General features: G+C 39.0%; 1 protein-coding gene across 2 annotated transcripts in view; it reads right to left on the minus strand.

Annotated features, from left to right (window-relative positions):
* PTPRR (protein tyrosine phosphatase receptor type R) overlaps positions 1–19878 on the minus strand; it is a 281445-nt gene that overhangs the window by 135832 nt on the left and 125735 nt on the right. The window contains exon 1 of one of the 2 annotated variants that reach the window (XM_003919625.5): positions 15780–17715. The exons of the other annotated variant lie outside the window; for it this stretch is intronic. Within the exon in view, the coding sequence (XP_003919674.4) occupies positions 15780–15800 (21 nt within the window). The 5' untranslated portion in view covers positions 15801–17715. Of the gene's footprint in view, positions 1–15779; positions 17716–19878 lie in introns of those variants that run through there. 2 annotated transcript variants of the gene reach the window in all.

Here is a 19878-nt window from a genome sequence, read left to right on the forward strand (position 1 = left end):
GAATTCTGAGGAAAGAAGTTGCTAATTTGTAGCCAGGGAATTGACCAAGAACTTTAGTAATTTTGCACGTTTTCTTTTAGGCTCTGAGTCAATACAAGTAGGAAGTTCAGCTGGTTCCCTGGGTGTTCATTCCTGGTTGGAGAGCTGTTTGGGAGGCTGGGAAGGTCCATCGGAAGCATAATTCTATTCCAGAGGTGGCTTGGCAGATGGAGCATATCATGGGTAAAGGCAGTGGTAAAGTCTTGGTGAGGCAAAAAAAGAGGTAGATGAATCCAGACACAATTTGAAATAGACCTTTCTGTTCCAGGTTCACTTCTCAGCATGTCACAGAAAGCAATTCCTACTAGATCTGAGGAAAGTGACTTCTCTCTCAACAGAATGTTACCTTCTTCCAGAGAGTAATAATTTTTTATTAAATAAAAAGCATCTAAGGGTACATAAGTGTTTGCTACATTATTTTCTGTATTTTTAATAGCCTAAATATGTATCCAATATATAACAGAATATTTTAATGCAGAAAGTAAGACTTGAAGCCAACCTTAAAGGACAAGTAGGATTTGGAAATGCAGTGATGAGGAAAATAGCATTATACTGTTAAACACAGTAGACGCATCTACCTGGCATACCTGGGAGACTAGAAATACTCAGTCCACCTGGTCATCCTGAGAAATAGAGGCTTCCTTTCATCTGTGGCCTGTTTTCATCTCTACCAGACTGCAGAAGCTGTCATTAAAGATGAGACACTGTATTGGAGACTCTTGTCTACTACCCTTCCCTTGCAAGGTCAAAGATGGATTCCTTAGTTTTCTCAAATGGTGATGAGTAACCTCTGTCTCACCAGCAGTGTTTGTCAGGCAGGGTGAGCTGGCACACAGTGTGCCTGAATCCCCACAGGCAGGATTTGGAGCCAATTGTCTACGCTGGGAACCCACAAGGCCCCTCAAGGGGGTTGTGTACACACTGGAGAACTCAATTCCCAAGGCCATGATTAACTTGAGGCTTGTAACTGTGGAAACAGTATTAAAGTCTCAGACTGAAATGGTAAATGGGAAGTGAAATGGGAACTAAAGATTTAAAAATCACTGAAAAAAGACAACTTTGCAAAAATATAAAAGCTGTACATTTGAAACAGAAATTTAGACTACCCAACTATAGTGAAGAAGTGAGTTGAAGTAATTAGTTGAAATTGAAATCATCTGGTTCATTGCATCAAAACATTTGAATGGGCCGGGCGCGGTGGCTCAAGCCTGTAATCCCAGCACTTTGGGAGGCTGAGACGGGCGGATCACGAGGTCAGGAGATCGAGACCATCCTGGCGAACATGGAGAAACCCCGTCTCTACTAAAAAATACAAAAAACTAGCCGGGCAAGGTGGCGGGTGCCTGTAGTCCCAGCTACTCGGGAGGCTGAGGCAGGAGAATGGCGTGAACCCGGGAGGCAGAGCTTGCAGTGAGCTGAGATACGGCCACTGCACTCCAGCTCAGAAGACACAGCGAGACTCCGTCTCAAAAAAAAAAAAAAAAAAAAATTTGAATGATTTTCCTCAGTTCTCTGCTTGCCTGCGAAAAGTTGCATTGATTTTGTAGAGCATGCACAGATTTCTGACTATTCCCCATAAAAACAGTGATGCTAAAATATAGTACAGACAGATATCTACGTATTTGAAGGCCTAATATGTGCCAGACATTATATATGAGTGCCATTTGAGAAAAAGAAAGGATTCTAGACAAAAATGAGAATTTTATTTTAGACAAAATAAAAAATATATGACTTTATATAGTTAGAAGATATATGCTACCTTCTCCTCTCTGGATAGATGCTAGAAATGCACAGCCTCTCCTCATCCTATTATGTGAAATCGTAACAAGTGTGACAGGATATACATTTTCACAGCAGTAACAAGGCAACAGCTTTCAAGTTGCTGTACAACATTCTGCGATATATTTTTGTTTGGATTCTAAACCTGTTTGGTCATTTCTAACATTTAATGTACAAATGATTTAAGATTTTAATTTCAAAGAGATTAAAATGTTCTTTCCAAATGCAAATGGTAAGCCACTTTACAACAGTAAATAATTTCAAATACTACATAAGAACAATTGAGTATTTTTATTGCTATTACAAATATATAAACGCACAGAAAAAAATTAAACATACAAAACTCAAAGACTTCCAATTCTACCTATATTTAAATATAACCGGGCCTCTGTCTTGTTAGATTCCTTTGTCAGTTCCCCACTACTGTTCCCCTCCACAAAGGAAACACTACTTTATGACAAGACTTTCTTTGTTTGGTCCCCAGAGTGTCCACCAAAGTAGTTAAAGCCTATGGGCCTTAGGTACAAATCAAGGTGATAGGATTGACGAAATGTAGCACTTTTAGGTATCAGCATTATGTTTGAATTATAAGTATGTGGTTGGCTTTTAGCTATTTACTTTTTAAATGATAATTGAATCATTTTTGCCTGGCAGGGAGGCAGTTAGTCCCCTCCTGAAGTTATTAGGCAGCCTGGTCTTTCATTTGGTCATACCCAGTAAGAGTCATGACCACACCCAGTGGTCCAGTTAGGGGTCAAAGGCCAAATGTCCATCTCTCTTCCTAAGAGATGCCTCAAGGCTCCTTAGAGAAGTGCTGTCTCAATTCCCAACAGCCACAAAAGGACCCAGCTTCCTTGAGGACCAAAGCTTGCTAGAAGAAATCCACCTACTTCTTTCTAACTCTAATGTGCCCCTCAACCCTTTTTTTTTTTTTTAAACCTGGAATCTTTAACTCCATTCTTGGCCAAGGAGTCGGAATGGCAAGAGATTTCCAGGAATAAAAGCAAATGTTCTCTGTATATGCCTTTGAACTGAATAGAGGACCCTGACCTGTCAGGGACATTTTATACTTTCACCCTTTCCTTTTTCACAATTCTCTGCATTTGTCCTCTGCTATTAGTCACAGGCTAATTATTTTTATTTCTATATTACACATTTTCACCTTTCTCAGGGTCTTACACCTGCTTCCCTCTTCCTAAACATCCCACTTATACTTCAAACTTAACATTACTCATACTGAACTTACCTTTCTCCTTCTTCCTATCCACAATCAAATTTGCTTCTCTTTCTACACTCACGTAATGGAATGAGCTATCATATTTGGGTACCATCCCGACTCTTCCTTCCTCATTCTTCACACCACCACCACCATGACATCCAATGAATAGTCAAGTTCTGTCTATTCTACCTGCTAAATATTCCTTGAATATTGAACCCATATTCTCTTTATCTATATTTCCATCATTTTAGTTCAGATCATCATCATGACTAACTGGACTATTTGACTAGAATCCTAATGGGTTGCCAGTTTTCTGTGGTCTCTAATTAATTCCCCATATGGACATCATAGTTATCTGTGTAAAATGCTATCCCAATCAAGCTACTATTCTGTTCAAAATACTCTGAGAAAATCTCATTTTCTAATGAATGATCTTTAACTCCTCCATTCACCAAATTTGCCCTGTCCTTCCAGTCTTAACCTCTTACACCTTTCTACCACACACGTCATACTCCAGGCATCTCTAAGGTTTATTCAACACGCCACGTCCTTTTAACATTGTCAGTGCACATGGGGATCAGTGCTAGGGGCTCTTCCTTCTCCTTGGAGACTCAGCCTTTTTGCTACCCGGAATCTTTAGCTCCAGGTAGAAGAGTTAATGATTCCAGTTCAAGATTCATGGTTGGCAAAAACCATTCTGTCAGCCTTCCCTGACTTCCCCTTCCTTTGTTGTTCCTTTCAGTTCTTCAATAGTACTGTGTTGGACTTTAGGATTTTTTTGTTTACATTTTCATAATAAAAATATCATGCTTACTACAACAAAATTTAAGGTACAGATAAATATATGGTAAAAAGTGAAAATACGATTCCCCTTCCTAACCCTTCATCCTAATCCCCAGAAATAACCCTGCTAACCATTTCTTGTGTATACTTCCAAATATTTTCTATGTGTACATGGTATAAAACTATATGTATATATCATACATAATATATATCACTATTAAATACAAATAGGATTGAACTATACATTTTGTTCCACAATTTTTTTCATTAATATATCTGAGATACAGTTCTATATTTATAATATATACCATCATCAAATATCATGCCTTGATTCTCATCTAATAATTTCTTATTTTTAAGATGAGTTTATTCCACTCATTTCTGTTATTTCAACAGATTTAGATGTTTATTACTTTGTTTATTTTGTTTTTATTCTTCCCTAGTTTTCAGTCTTTTGCTATATTTTCTGTTTTTTAGTTGTTATTCTACTTTTTTCTTCCCATGTCTATATTTATAACATAAAATAAGGCATGAAAATATATTTAAGCCATTATTTCTTGGTCTATAAAATTTAGGAAGTCTTTATTAACTTCTGCCATAAAAAATGAGAAAATATACCACTCTTCCCACCAATTCTCATAACCTCCCGGTTTTTGTAATTATATTATTATTTCTATATTGTTATATCTAATGATATTGACATTATATTCTGTGTATTAGAGACTACCCAGAATTCTCCATGATCAATATAAGTGAAAGTAAAGTGATACTTTCAGTCTTAGGCAGTTAACAATGAGGATGCCTTCTCCACCCTCTCTCTCTCTCTCTTCCGTCTACAAGCTGGATGGGTCCAGGGTCACCCTAAAACTGCATTAAAAATGGTGGAACTACACAAAGGCAGACATCTGAGCCCCCAGATCACTGCATGGATCAGAGGGTACCAATCAGAAACCCACATTAAATAGTGAAACAAACTTTTATTGTGTTAAGCCACTAAGATATGGGTATGTGTTAGCACTGCTTATGCCGATGAATATGTGCTGAAACCATAATTTCTACAGTTCTATAGTGATAGTTACACATTCAAATGGATTCAGTGCTCATGACCAGTCTTTTATTTTTAGAAGGATGTCACCATTCTCGAATTCTATATTTTGATTTATCTGTTTTTCAGCTGGGTTTCATATATCAAATTGCTTCTTTCAAGTGAGGCTCATGAGTGCTCTATTTCCTGAGGCGTTATATGTTTGCGAATATATTTATGGTGTTTTTAACAATAAATAACAGCTTGCCTGGATATTAAACCCCGATTCAATCTTTATTTCTATTTTTTTTTCTCTCTTTGAACTCTGCTGCTATTTTCCAATGCCTTCTGGCACTGAGAGTTGCTGTGAAAAATACTCTGGCCTGAGGCTAGTCTGTCTTGCAGCTCACTTGCCTTTCCTGTCCCTCGTCTCATAGAAATCTTTAGCTTTAAAGTTAGAAAACTTCACCAGGATATTTCTTTGGGTTGATAGTGCCTATAATGTGGTATGCCCTTATAGTCTACAGATTCCAGAGCCTATTTCAGTAATATTTTCTATTATACATTTGAATGATTTTTCATCTAAACCTTTTGGTCTCATCTTCAAAGACACTAATTATGCAATTATATATTCTTCGTCTTTCTATCTCAGCACATTATTTTATGCACTTATTTTCTCTATATTCTTTGTCTTTCTATCTCAGCACATTTTATGTGCTTATTTTCTCTAAGCAGCTTGTGACTTGTCACACAAAATTCTTTTTTTTGGGGCTGGGCTGCGAAGCCATGGCCCAGGCTGGGGAGTGCAGTGGCCGGATCTCGGCTCACTGCAGCTCCGCCTCGAGGTTTCACGCCCATTCTCCTGCCTCAGCCTCGAGTAGCTGGGACCACCTGGCGCCCATGCCTCGCTTCGGCTAGTTTTGTATTACAGTAGAAGACGGGGTTTTCACGTGTTAGCCAGAGATGATCGATCCTCGACTTGTGATCCGCCCGTCTCAGCCTCCCAAAGTGCTGGGATTACAGGTTTGAGCCACCGCGCCCGGCTCTAAAATTCTTTCAAGTCTGCACTCTATGTCCTTATATTTTTTTCAGCAGACTCTTTCCTATTTCTTGTTTTAAATGTGATTTCAATTTCCCTAATTTTTTTTTTTTACTACCGTCATTTATCTTCTGAATTCTGACAATTTATTCTTTGTGATTGTTGTAGACAAGATATGGACTGCCTTGACTGTATCCAACAGGAGATGACACAAAACTTATGTTTATAGTTTCTTGGTCTTTTGCATTCATTTTTGTTTTTGTTTGCTTTTTAGACAGAGTTTTCACTCTTGTTGCCTAGGCTGGAGTGCAGTGGCGCGATCTCAGCTCACTGCAACCTCCACCTCCCAGGTTCAAGTGATTCTTCTGCCTCAGCCTCCCAAGTAGCTGGGATTACAGGCATGTGCCACCACACCCAACTAATTTTTTTTTTTTTTTGTATTTTTAGTAGAGACAGGGTTTCACTACATTGGCCAGGCTGGTCTCAAACTCCTGACCTCAGGTGATCCGCCCACCTTGGCCTCCCAAAGTGCTGGGTGTACAGGCATGAGCCACCATGCCCAACCCTCCATTCATTTTTAAGTCTTTTTTTTTTTCTTTCAGGAGTTCAGCTTCTGTTTCTCTCTTAAAATCCTGCAATAACTTTCTATCCTGTTTAGAGTTAAATTCCATCATGTGGGCTCACAAGGCCCTGCTTTATCTGACTCCTAGTAGCTGTGAGCTTCATCTCATAGACCTTTTTCAAGCCACTCTGTCCTTTTTCCAGTTCCTATGCTCATTTTCCCCTTATGGGCTTGGCGTGCACCTGCCTGCTGCCTGGGGAAGTGTTCACCATTATTGGGTGGGGGCTCCTTCTGGTTGTTTAGCTCTGTCTTAACATCACTTCCTCAGAGAGGCCTTCTCAGCCTGACCACTCTCTATCAGATCACCCTGCTCTCTTTTCCTCATAGCATTTATCGCTAGCTGACAGTTTCTTGTTTACTTGTTTATTGTATAATCTTACTTTACAAAAATCTGGGCTCCATTGGTGCGGGGCCTTGTTAATCTAGTTCTCTGCTGTCTCCTCAAGACCCGAAACAGTGCCTGGCACATAGTAGGTATTTAATAAATCCTTTTGAAATGAAGGGACACATGAATTATGATAACCAACACTGTAGTTATCAAGTGAAAGAATCTGAGTTATATGATAGGCTTGGAAGGGGTAACAAACCTAGGCCTCATGCTTGAGGAAGGTATGTTCAATTTAGTTTACCTGTAATACTGAATCATTAAAAAACACAAATTTAGCACAATTTGTATTTGATTTAGAATTAACATGTCTCTGACACTTTGACTACGATAACATTTAAGTGGGAGCAAAATCAAAAGTCTCATCAACTTTTTGAAACTCACTTTTTCTTTCTTTTTCTTTTTTTTTTTTTTTTTTTTTTTTTTTTCAGACGGAATCTCGCTCTGTCGCCCAGGCTGGAGTGCAGTGGCACAATCATGGCTCACTGCCAACTCCGCCTCCTGGGTTCAAGTGATTTTCCTGCCTCAGCCTCCCAAGTAGCTGGGACTGCAGGTGCCCACCATCACACCCAGCTAATTTTTGTATTTTTAGTAGAGACAGGGTTTCACCATGTTGGCCAGGATGGTCTTGACCTCTTGACCTCGTGATCCACCTGCCTTGGCCTCCCACAGTGCTGGGATTACAGGCGTGAGCCACCGTGCCCGGCTGAAACTCACTTTTAGTAGGCAATATCAATATATATTTTATGCTATATTGATTGTACATTAAATTCAAATGTATCCAGTGTTAGTGCCCATTTCTTGCTAATTTGAGTTTTAAAATTTACCTTTCTAATTATTTAAGTTAATGCATATGATAGAACATTTAGAAAACATAACGAATTAGAAAAGAGAAATAAGTATTATTTCTTTTGGGATAATCATGTATCCCATCATCCTGGGATAAGGTTGTGGTATTTTTAGTGTTAGTTTTTTTTTTTTTTTTTTCCTGATACATAGGTTATATCATATAATGTATACATGCATATACCCACATATATCATACAAATATTTATCCATTTTAATGTGATGCTATAGCTACTACATTTCTATGGCTTTCCACTTTCCATTATATGGGCAGGAAACACTTTATTACCCAGTCCTGATGTTTTATTCTGTGTGGTAGCAGTTTTAATATAATAATATTCCTGGATTCTTCCTCTTGTCAGTCTCCCTAGGAGAGGGAAAGTGACTTGTGTAATTGGTGCATTTGGAATAAGATAGTGGGGCATGTGTAGCTCTGTGCTTTCCTTTAGGGTTCTGCCTGCCTGTAAAGACCATATAATCTGGTCTGTTCTTTGCAAGTGGTAAAGTAAGCCCCAAAGCCATTGTCCCTGTAGGGGAGTGCTGCGGTTTACCATTGCTGCCTGTGACTGGTGAGAAAATTTGCTTGAAGCAGATGCAGTCATAAAAGAATATCACTTTCATGCTTTGAAGTCACAAATTCAGCAGCTCTGTCAGCAATAGAATTGACATTTTGATCTCCGTAAGCCCAATGCCTCTGTCTTTTCCAGGCAGGAGAGAGAGCTGTTGTGTCTTTTCACTAAAACACCAATACATGGCACCAAAAAGTCAGACAAAAAAAAAGGGCTCTACAACTTTACAACTTTTATTGCTAGGTGGCCTTATTTCAGCACAGATATCTATGCTTGTAGACAGGTCAGAGAAACATCATGGTAAATGGTGTTATGGAAGGTCAGGAGTAGAGAGTTTCCAAACGAGGTTTCTCAACAGAGCCAGATACTGCTGGAGGTTAAGGAAAATGTGAAAAGAAAAAGGCTGTCTGATGTGTTAATGAGTAGGTAATTGGAAGCCTTTAAGTCCTGATACTCAAAATGTGATTCAAGGTGCATTGGGAGGCCATGTGATCCTCACTGCAACTCACATGAAAAGTGCAAGTTCCTTGCGCAGCCATATAGGTGCATTCTGTACAACTGCAGACTTTTTTATGCCAAAGGTTATTGAGTGAGTTTTTAAGGGTTGGTACAATTTGGTCTTAGTAAACTAAAATTAGTATGTTGTTAGTATATGTTCACCTTTTAAGAGGTGAAGGAGTGAGGTATAATGAAGAAATAGGCAGGACACCCAAACCAATTTTGGTCAGAACAAAAGGGTAAAGAGGATGGTAAACAGAGAGAATACATTTTTTCCCCATAGTTTTAAATAACTATGACCTTTATACTACAGCAACAGTGTCTTAGATGACTTACTCTTCCTTCTTAAGCTCCTTATATTACTGATGAGCTACCCCTTTTAACACATGAAATAACAATACTAACAGTATTGGTAAGAATAATACGTTGAGACATTTCATGAACAGTTACAATACCAACTTCATGAGTTTTTCATATCTTTGCTCAGTTGTTATGATCAATTGATAAGCTAATTAAAACAATTCACAAAAGAGCTAAATGAGTATTGATAGAGAGTGAGAAAAGATACCTAAATTTCTTGTTTATAAAGCGTAAGACCTTGTGGACAAGGACAATATTCAGGAGCTTCTTGAATTTTGTGCTCACACATTTAAAAGTGCTTGCCTGTTTTCTAAACTGCTAGGGAGCCTGAGCACAGCTTAACAAAATAAATGTTTTTGTGTGTTCAGATGTTGCAGGTAGGAGAGCAAATACCAATCAAAAACTGCCACAGTATCAAATAATAGTTAAGATAGGGGTTAGTAAGGCAGACTTGGCCGGGCGCGGTGGCTCAAGCCTGTAATCCCAGCACTTTGGGAGGCCGAGGTGGGCGGATCACGAGGTCAGGAGATAGAGACCATCCTGGCTAACACGGTGAAACCCCGTCTCTACTAAAAATACAAAAAACTAGCCGGGTGCAGTGACGGGCGCCTGTGGTCCCAGCTACTCGGGAGGCTGAGGCAGGAGAATGGCGTGAACCCGGGAGGCGGAGCTTGCAGTGAGCTGAGATCCGGCCACTGCACTCCAGCCTGGGCGACAGAGCGAGACTCCGTCTCAAAAAAAAAAAAAAAGTAAGGCAGACTTGGGTTCAAACCTGGGTTGAGTGGCCTTGGTCAAATTTCTTCTCAGTAGAAGAAAATGAGGCTCAGTTTCTTCACCTGACACATGCATCCCTTTCATAGTCTTTAATGTGGACCCTACGTGAGCTATTGATAGGGGATCTTTGGGGTGTCGATTTTCTGGCCAGAAACCTCTGTGGCTGGTGGCACCTTTGCCCAAGTTCTTGTTCTGCATTCAGGAAGAATGAGGTATGTAGACAAGTGAAGGGTGAACAAGACAAAGATGAGCTTTATTAAGTGTTAGAACAGCTCAGTGCAGACCCACAGTTGATAGCTTTTCTCTGTAGGCTGGTCATCTGTGGAGTGTTCAGCTCTCAGCAGAGAGGAGGCCCTGGAGAGGGTAGCTCCTCTCTGCTACTGGTCGTCCAGACATCTACTGCTGTCAACAGAGAGGAGGCCCTGGAAAGGATTGTTCCTCTCTGCAGCTGGTAGTCCCATCTCCCCAGGTCTCTGAAACTCTCAGTAGAGAGGGTAGCTCCTCTCTGTAGCTGATTGTTCTGTCCTCTCCTACTTTCAGCAGAGAGGATAGCTCCTGTCTGCAGCTGGTTGTCCCCTCTCCCTCTTCATCTCTCCACCCTCTGCCTGCTCTGGCTGAGGCCTTTATGGGTCTCAGAGGGTAGGGAAGTGCATGTTAATTAGTTCATAGGCAGCCATGGGTGGGCCCAGGAAAAAGCACCATGAGCTCCTGCTCTGGGTCTGCAGGACTGGCAGCCCCGGTCCCCAGGCTTTACTGGGGACCTGCCATTTTCTGCCCAGGAGCCTGCCTCCCATGGCCATCCATGGTGCCCAGGCTGCTGGAACCAAGAGACACCTGCAGGTCAGCATTCAGCTGCCCTCAGTCCCCCTTTAGTTTCCCCTCTTTTTGGCACCCAAAGTCTGGGAGGTGTAAGGCTGTGGAGGGCTGACACGTCAGCACTGCCCTGAGCAGTGGGCTCAGCCCCAACCCTGCTCCCAGATGAGAGCAGGTGCCCAGAGTAGGGAGAAGTCAGGCAGCAGAAACAGGCACTCCAGCCTGCAAGGGTAAGAATGCAGGGATGCCTGGGTCTGCAAATCAGGTTTGGGTGGCTGCAGCTGGGAGCAGAGGAAGCAGGTTCCTGCTTGCCCAGTGGAGCAGGAGGCCTAGATCCGCAGCCCTGACTTGGGCAGCTGCAGCCTTGCCCAGGAGGGCGGGGCTTCTGCCTACTCCCAGCTCCCGAGAGCACAGGGGTGCCCAGGTTGCAGCGGTGGCCTGGACACCTGCAGTTGCACCTGGGGAGCTCCCACTTGCCAACTTGGAAGAGGCAGGGCTCTCGCTTATGCCGGCTCCGCAGGCTCCATGGAGCAGGGCACCTGGCCATGCCCCCTGGCAGCCTGAGGCAGGGGCTCTAGGTCCTTGCTGGGCTTGCGCTAGTAGCGGGGCTGGATGGATGCTGCCGAGAGCTCTACCTGTCTCTCGGAGCTCCGCCTGTGGCCCGGGGGCTCAGGGGCTAGCCAGAGCTCCCCCTTGCCCCGAGCACAATCCAGCCCCGCCCCACTGGGCGTTCCCCAGGGCAGTGGGCTGCTGTTGGGGGGGTCTGTCTGCTTCCTCCCGATACCCTCCCTGCAGCGGCCGGCGTGATGGCAGCCGCCGCACCAGATGGCCACCACTGACGTCACTATTAGCTATAAAACAGCTAGAAGTGGCAGATAAAAGGTAACAGTAAACTAGGCTTGAAGATATGTGTTTACTACACACCAATGTTGACAAAGATTAGTTTAGTGACTTCTTTGAATATTCAGTACAAGGGGAAGTGGAGGAACAACTTTGTTGATGAAATGAAGCTCTTGAACGTAGTAACCAGAATAGTAATAATATCAACATTAAAAAGTGGCCTGATTGGATTTGCAGTGTTTACAGTTAATGATTATTATACTTGTTAAGGAGCTTTCACCAAAAGTCAATCAGAAACTCTAGGCCCCAGGAAAAAGCAAGGGTCAAAACAATTTGGTCTTGCTGAAATGCTATCATTTGTCTCTGGAGAGAATATATATATTCGAGGTTGAAGGTCAAAACGGCACATTTTAAGAACAGTTATTTGAGTTCAGTATCTCTGTTTCCATTCACTCTCCATCCTGCCCCTTCACATTACAGCTTCTGTGAACATGCAATTCAAATCCTAAATCGTTTGGAAGACTCTTTAAAGACATTGAATTAAATTCATATTCATCTTTCTTTTCATTTGTACCACTACAAATTAAATATTAATATTGAAACAAAGCCAAATTTAATGATTTAGAATAGAATCCTGTATCCTACTCATTTGAAATGCTTTTTATAACCTAGTTTTTCCTTCATTTCATTAATCTCTGTCATCTATTTTAATATTACCTCTTAATTAGTGTCCCCTTTCACATCCCCTAATAACATTCTTGTGATAAAAACTTTTCTTTCACCTGCAAAGACCTAAAATTTAGAAATTAAATGAAGAACTTTTGTACATTGTTCTGGAAATTTTAAATTCTATACAATTTTGAGTAAGCCCCCATCCTTATAAGCTGTTTTTAAAAATTATGAAATGGTGAAGGTCTCCACTCTTCCAAGTACAAATTCACTGGAGGAGATAAAGCTTCCATAAAATCTGAAATAATACTCTGTATACTTTTTATGATAGTATCATTTCTGTACTTTGTGACTTCATGTCCATTTATGCTTGTAAAAATATTTTTATAAAAGTTACAGACAGGTCTATGGATGAAATAGAAGAAAACAGATTTAATGCAAAGTTCTTTAGAGACAGGAGAAAAATCACGATTTAACCACAAATAGATATTATCCTGGGTACAGTAAACAAACATAATAGCGAGTTACTTGCTTTTAACAGAGTATTCAATTCTCATTATTATATGTTTGAGTCAACAGAACTTTCCACCTTCCACTCCCCCGATTATGTTTTCAATCTTTTATTGGGATGTTATTTTTCCCAGTTATTCTTGTTCTTTGTTCTCTTTCAGCCTCCCCTCAGTTATTACTCCCCTCCCCTTCCTTCAGTATTTCTCATGCTGATGGCAGAACCCAGGAGCCAAAGCTTGAGTTGAAAATGACTGGAATCAGGGTCAGGCAGAAACCCTGTGTGGACAAAAGCTCAACACTCAGGCAAATGTCTGAAAAACGAGGTCAGACAAATTCAGGTTTCTACATCCAGCACCATCAAAATAACAAAACTCTAATCATCAGAGCCCTGACTTCTTCATTCATGGAGCTTTTCTGAAAGGTCAAAGAAGACTTTTCACTACACTGTTCAGTAAGAATTGAGACCAAGATTACTTCGAAGTGACATTTAGGGATGCTTAGAAGTAGATATACATGGGCAAAATAATAATCCTTCAGCCCCCAAGAACTTTGCATTCTAGTCATAAACTGATACTGTCCTGAGTCACTGAATATATAAATACTACTTTTTTTTTTAAATTAAGAAATTAACAATCCTTACAGGTCATTGGAGCTTTATTTCAGATGTAGGTGAAATAAGGAGATGGCTACCTTTTATGTGCTTATATTCAATCAACAGGAATAGATTCTTTTGGGACTTTCAGCTGATCACGTGCAAAAGCTTACGCTCTGAAGGGGCACAGAGACCACACAAGCTCTGAAACATCAGTCTGATTACAAGGGTAGTTTGAAGTCTAATGCTCCGTGGAAGGGTGTTATACTTTTACTTTTATTTTTATTCCCTCCATGAAGTAGTTTATGTTTCACTTCAATGGCTGTAATAGGATTCTGTGTTTTCACTCTTCCGGTGAACTACACAATTCTCCAAGAAACACGGTAAAATGAAATGAGGTTTATTGGCATGTGCTTTTAAGATGCAAATAAAAACTCTGATTTAATGTCCTTCAACTTTTATTCCTAGTAATCTTGATTTTTTCTGTCACAGGGGGAATTAATAATTTTCTGCATAGTTAAAATGAATAAAGGCAGAGTGTGGAATGAGATTTAGCTAGTGTTTTTGTGGTCCTTTCAACTGAAGAAGGATATGGCAAAATAACAACAAGCATATAATTTTCCACAATGTGTTATTTTAGTGATTAGCACCTTGAGAACCATCTCATTTCTAGAAAAGAAAGATTCTGAGTGATGTTGTCTGCAGCATAACTTTAAAGCACAACATGACTCTGCCTATTTCATCCTGTTATTACTTCTCAATTACCACAGTAAGATTCTTTTTTTTTTTCTTTTAGGAAGATTGGGGTCATGGTATTTATTAGGATTGCACTATGTCTGATCTAATTATTAAATTGTTAGAAGTGCATATATTGATCAGAAAAACAAGGGAGACTATTTATAGCTTATTCCTTTTTGTGATAGCTAAATATAGAAATGGCTAATTTGATACAACAGAATCCAGCATCAATTATCAACTGAGTAATTCGCAATAGCAATTTTAAAAATTAACTTGAAGACTATGAATGCTGTAGGGCAATATATTTTGGTGTACAAGGCTAAGAAGCCACATCTTCTTTAAAGCTTGATTTCTTTTAAATGATAGATTTAAACAGGTTAGTCCTCCTCATATTAAAAACTATATATGCAACAAATATTAAAAGAAAATCACTAAAAACTTTCCTTTCCCTTTAGTCTGAAATCTTGCTGCTAAGCCCTAAATCCTGCTTGGAAATTCTTGCCAAGCCATAATTTGGCATTATTACCTGCTCATGTCTCACACCAGAGATGTACTTAAAAAAATAAAATCAAATCTGGCAGCCCTTTATTTTGTGGGAAACAGAGCTTGACTTCTTGAATCAAATAATTTATTTGGGCCATCTTGATGACTGTTTTCTGCAATATTGAATCAGACAGAAAGTTAATCCAATTTTGTTATTAAGATGGATGTAAACACCAGATGCATTATTTTTTGACATTGTGATTCATCATCAAGGACCACAGATAAAATGAAAATTATCTATAACTTTGTACCAACAGCAGAATCATTATATTGTTTTTAAATATTCAAACTAAATTCTTATTTTTAATCTTTGTTGTCTGGAACTTTGTACAATGCCTAGAACACAGTGGAAACTAAATACATACTTTTTGAAATAAACAAGTGAAATAAACATCGTGCGAGGTTTTTCACCTGAGGATAGCACTTTCTATACAGATTAACTAATAAATATATATATCATTTTTAACAAGAGCCATATTTAAGTCAACGTTAGAGTAAGGTTCTTGGTTTACTGATGAAAAACAACAAAGCTGAGTTCCCCAGCTGGGAATTTAGCTGATGATGTCTCATAGCACTGACTCTCACTCACTGGACCCCACATGCAATTATAACAGAAGCTACTGACTAGTGTTTTAGTGAAGTCTGCACACAAACACAGGGTACCCGGGATGTCAATATTATAAAAATGTCTAGATTTAATGAATTAACCCACTGTAATCCTCTCTCAATTTTCGTTTCTAGTCGTAGTCATCTTTTCCCCGATGTCAGTGTGGGAACCACACTAAACAAAACAAAGAAAATATCTGCTCCACTCAAGGTCCTTTACGAACTTTTGAGTTCTGTTCAAGTGAACATATTTGTAATTCTACTCTCCTTAGGATGATTATGAATTTTACAAGAAACTCCTTCTGATTGTGGTAGGATCTTTATTAAGATATTTTGAATGGTTGCATAGCATTTTCTTTTAATTTCAGACTTTTAGGCTAAAGATATTTCCCTAGATATCACAGAGGTTCTATGCTGACTCATTTATCTACATTTACATGAACAGATATAGACATAAATCTTAATATTTACCCTTCTAAGCTCTCAACATTACACCAAGGACCCTCTGCCTGTCATGAGAGATTATCTTACCTGTTTGGAAACTGACTGCATGTTGTGATGAAGTTGGCTTCCATTGGTACTGTTCTTTGTGTTATTTCCTCACCATAGCAAGCAGGACTAATCGTAAAGCTTTCTAAGCTTGTGTGCTGAGATGAAGCCTCATTTAGTCACCTGGAGGTAACTGCCTGGTACTATTTCTAGAGACACTGCGGATCCCAGGTCTACTGTAGCAGCCTGTGCTTTCCCAAGAGATATCCCAGGTGCTTGCTGTTTCAACAGTTTACTAGAATTGAAATTCATGGGGATTTTTTTTCCATGGGAATTAGCAAAACTGTAAGATGAGAACTTTATGGGCTGTGGACAAGGTGTGTTGCATGAGGAATGTTTTTATCTTCCTGACTTAAAAAATATTAAATGCTCATAAGCTATTTTCATAATAAGCACAAATTTCTTTTCAAAGTTCCACTATTTCCACCAAAATTTTCTTACTTGGTGCTAGGGGCTTTACAGATATCTTATTTTAGCAGTCAGCATGACTTAGAAACAAGGATTATTATTAATTTTTATATTGATGGGCAAATTAAAGGGACTCAATCAGAGGCAAAGTAACAAATCTGGGATTCAAATACTGGTTGGTCTGATTTTAAAACTGATGATTTTTTTTTCTCACCATACCATACGCATACCATTACGATTGAACCCAGAGGGATTTCAGATAACTGTTGTATTATTATTAGAGAAATATTTGGTCTAAAAAATAGATGGCAAGAAAAAATTAAGACATTATCTCCGTCTTTTAGAAGCTAATAGTCTGATAGAAAAAGGGTAGTTGAAACAGTAGGAATTCCATGAATTATGGACTCAAGTTATATGACATAACTCTAGCAAGGTTGCAATAAAACTTAATCATTTATACATTACTGGGCACATGGAATTGATTTTAAGGCAATAGGACAGTGTTAAGAGTCTTAAAAATGTTCATCATCTTTAATCCAGTAATTCCCCATCTGCAAATTTATCTTAAGAAAATGATCTCAATGAATAAAAAATAAGCAGGCACAAATACTTGCTTTGCGACATAATAGTAAAAAATCAGAAGCAACTTAAATGAACATCAACAGTAAAAAGGATAATGTTACATCAACAGTAAAAAGGATAATGTGACATCAACAGGATATAATTGTCTAATTCTTCCTTTCATTCCTGCATCATTAGTTCACCCTTTCTACTAGATCTTTCTAATTTATATTCAAATGTGTTATAATATTTCTCACATTAAAACAAAAGCCGAACAAATCCAAATATCCTGTTATCCGGCTACCGTTTCTTTTTGTTAATCACAGTTTAAACAAAAGGTCTCAAAAGAGTTGCCCATATTTATTGTTTCTAATTCCTCTTTCCACCTCCCATTCTCCCTGTATCAGCTCCTGTTAAACTAAACCAGAATTGCTACATCCAATGTTCAATCCTTAATCTTCCTCCTGTTGACTTTCCTCCTTTACACAAATGATTCCTTCCTCTGCCCTGATACCGTTTCCTGCCTAGGCTTCCAGGGTGCCACATTTTCTTACTTTTGCTTCTCATTGGCCATTCCTTTTCAAGTTTCCTTTGCTTATTTGTCCTCATCTTCCTCACCTTTATACAATGGACAGCCCAATGCTCAATTCTTATTCTCTTCTTTTCCTCTATAGTCTCAAATTAAGCAGGATCTCTCCCTTAGAACTCAAGACTCATGCATCCAGTTGCATCCTTGACATACCTCCTTAGATAACTAACTGGATCTTGTCCACACTGAACTCCTGATTCCTACTCTACTCACCTCTACCCTGCATCTGTTCCTCTGTCAATTCTCTTCCTTTCCATAACTAGCAACTTCAATCTTTCCTGCACTCAAGTTAAAAAACCAGCCATCCCAGGAGGCAGAGGTTGCAGTGAGCCGAGATCGCACCACTGCACTCCAGCCTGGGCGACAGAGGGAGACTCCATCTCAAAAACAAACAACAAAAAACAAAAACAAACCAGCCATCATTCTTGTCTCCCTTCTTTCCCTCCAGAGTTGGTAAAACCGGTTAGCATTAACTATGAACAATTTTCAGAATAAGACCATTTCTACCACCTCCACATCTATCATGGGCCAAAGCCACTGCCAAAGCAGGTCTCCCTGCTTCCATTCTGCCTTTTATAGTTTATTTTCTGCAAAAACCTGGAGTAATTTCTGAAGCCATAAATTAGATCATGCCAGTACTTTTAAAAAAGAACCCTCTGAAGACTTCTAACTCATTCAGAATAAAATTATAATCTGACATGGTCCTATTTGATCTCTCTAATAGCACCCCCCCATCTTCCACCACTCTTCCTCGTCTTCCACTTCATTTTAGTCTCCTTGCTGCTTTTCAAACACACCAAGCCCCCGCCAGCCTCAGAGCCTTTTTAAACTGTCTCACTGTTAGAAATCCTCTCTCTGAGATATCTGCAGGGCTCACTCCGTCCCTTCATTCAAGTCTCTACTGAAACATTACCTTTTCAGAGATGCCTCCGCTAATCAGACTTTTTTAGAATACCACCCTTCCTGTCACCGTCTGCCTCCTTACCTTGCCTTATTATTTTTTTCCTTAGCACTTCTCATCATTGATGTGTTATGTTCTGTTCCTATTAGAAAGTATGCTTCAAAAGAGCAAGGATTTTGGCTGTTTGGCTTACTGATGATCCACAGAGCCTAGATAATGCTTGGCTTATGGCAGAAGCTCAATAAATATCTTTCGGATGAATGAATAAAGGTCTATAATATTAGGTAAAATAAACATAATGCAAATATATGTATATGGTAATTACAACTACATAAATCTGTTAGTCTATAAGATGTAATGGTTTTATAAGATCCAAAAAATGCAAAATAGTTGTGGGTGATGGAATTTGAATAAAATATTTTGTTGAGCCAATTGCAGATATTTTTAAAATACAAAATTACCAGGTCTATCTGGAAAATGATGGCAGTTGACTGTTACAGAGAATGCAGTGGCTATTTTTGAGAAATGACTTGCTTCAACCACATATCTCAGAGGCAAAAAACCACAGTGATTTCAGAGTTAATACCACTCTCCACATTTGAACATCATTTCCCATTAGGTACAGCACACCAGTTAAGTGCTATGATTCAAAGTCAGACTGTCTGGGTCTGAAGCATAACTCTTCAACTCAGCTGGATAAACCTGGGCTAGTTACTTAACCTCTCACAAGGTCAGTTTTTTCATCTGAAAGAGAAGATAATGGTCTACTGTGTCTGAAATTGTTAAGGGGATTGATTGAGAAAGCTTCTAAGATGTGTAGGGTGTTGCCTGGAACCTAATATGCACTCAATAAATGTTACCATTAAGTAGTTTTGTTATTATTAAGTTGGGCAGAGATTTTCACAGACGAAATTCAAAATGGTTAAATGACGACTAATAAGTGGCAGAATTAGGCCTTCTTACCCCATATTTAATTTTTCAACTATGTCATGTGGCTATTCTTCAGGAGACAAGTAAAGATTGGACCCATTCTGCTTAGTATGGTTGTCTCTTGGTGAACTTTTTTGTCATATCTCATATCTATGTCATAATTTACTAATAGTGGCATCTCATAAGTGATATAAATTTCAAACTTATATCTTACAATTAGCTTATTTTAAAAATATGGACAATAAGATGTAATTATTTTAAAGACCATTTAAAACCTTTACGTTTCAGATAATTTAAAAATTCTCATATAGGGGATAGACATTAAGAAAAACACTAAATTTTGTACACATGCTGACTTCTGTTATATGAGAGGTCTTCAAAATCTTCATGGAAAATGCATATTGTGAAAAAAAGATGCATCAATTAAAATTTTTTTTGCACAAAATAAACTCAAATGAATTTGTTGTAACATGTCTGAACAGGATCTAGTTTGAGGCACTAAGAAGAATGAGATATCAGTTTGAAAAGAGCCCCTGTCAGAGCAACATTAATTCTTCCAAAATTGAAGAATTTTAGCAGAATTATTTCTATTTAAGGAAAGACAAAAACCAAATTTATGGTGAAGTTTGGATAGAAGAATAGTGAAATCATTAATGATCTACTAAAAGTTTATTGGGACAATGTACCAAAGA

The sequence above is a fragment of the Papio anubis genome, chromosome 9 (assembly GCF_008728515.1).
Source record: "Papio anubis isolate 15944 chromosome 9, Panubis1.0, whole genome shotgun sequence".
NCBI classification, from domain to species: domain Eukaryota; kingdom Metazoa; phylum Chordata; class Mammalia; order Primates; family Cercopithecidae; genus Papio; species Papio anubis.